The sequence below is a fragment of the Penaeus monodon genome, chromosome 15, assembly GCF_015228065.2.
Source record: "Penaeus monodon isolate SGIC_2016 chromosome 15, NSTDA_Pmon_1, whole genome shotgun sequence".
Classification (NCBI taxonomy): domain Eukaryota; kingdom Metazoa; phylum Arthropoda; class Malacostraca; order Decapoda; family Penaeidae; genus Penaeus; species Penaeus monodon.
Window position 1 is genome coordinate 38,063,101 of NC_051400.1, and position 217 is coordinate 38,063,317.

Sequence of the window (217 nt, forward strand, 5' to 3'; positions counted from 1 at the left end):
ATAAACACAAGAAAGCATATTCACTATATTGAAAAAAGGAAATAAGAAGAATAGGAAGAAAAATACGCAAAATAAATATACATTTCTCGTTTCAGGTATAAACTATCCGTTGGAGCGTTCCTAGCCCACAGCATGACAACTGACTGCCTTTCGAGTCAAATAAATAATATGTTCTTTTCGACAGCCGATTATGATAACGACAGGAACAGTAAGTATT

The 217-nt window shown here is 33.6% G+C and overlaps 1 protein-coding gene across 2 annotated transcripts in view; it reads left to right on the forward strand.

Annotated features, from left to right (window-relative positions):
• Positions 1–217, forward strand: part of LOC119582019 (ficolin-2-like) — a gene marked incomplete at its 5' end in the record, with an annotated part of 5,932 nt that overhangs the window by 4,755 nt on the left and 960 nt on the right. For both annotated transcript variants that reach the window (XM_037930220.1, XM_037930221.1), the window contains 1 exon segment: positions 96–208. In XM_037930220.1, coding sequence (XP_037786148.1) covers positions 96–208 — 113 coding nt within the window.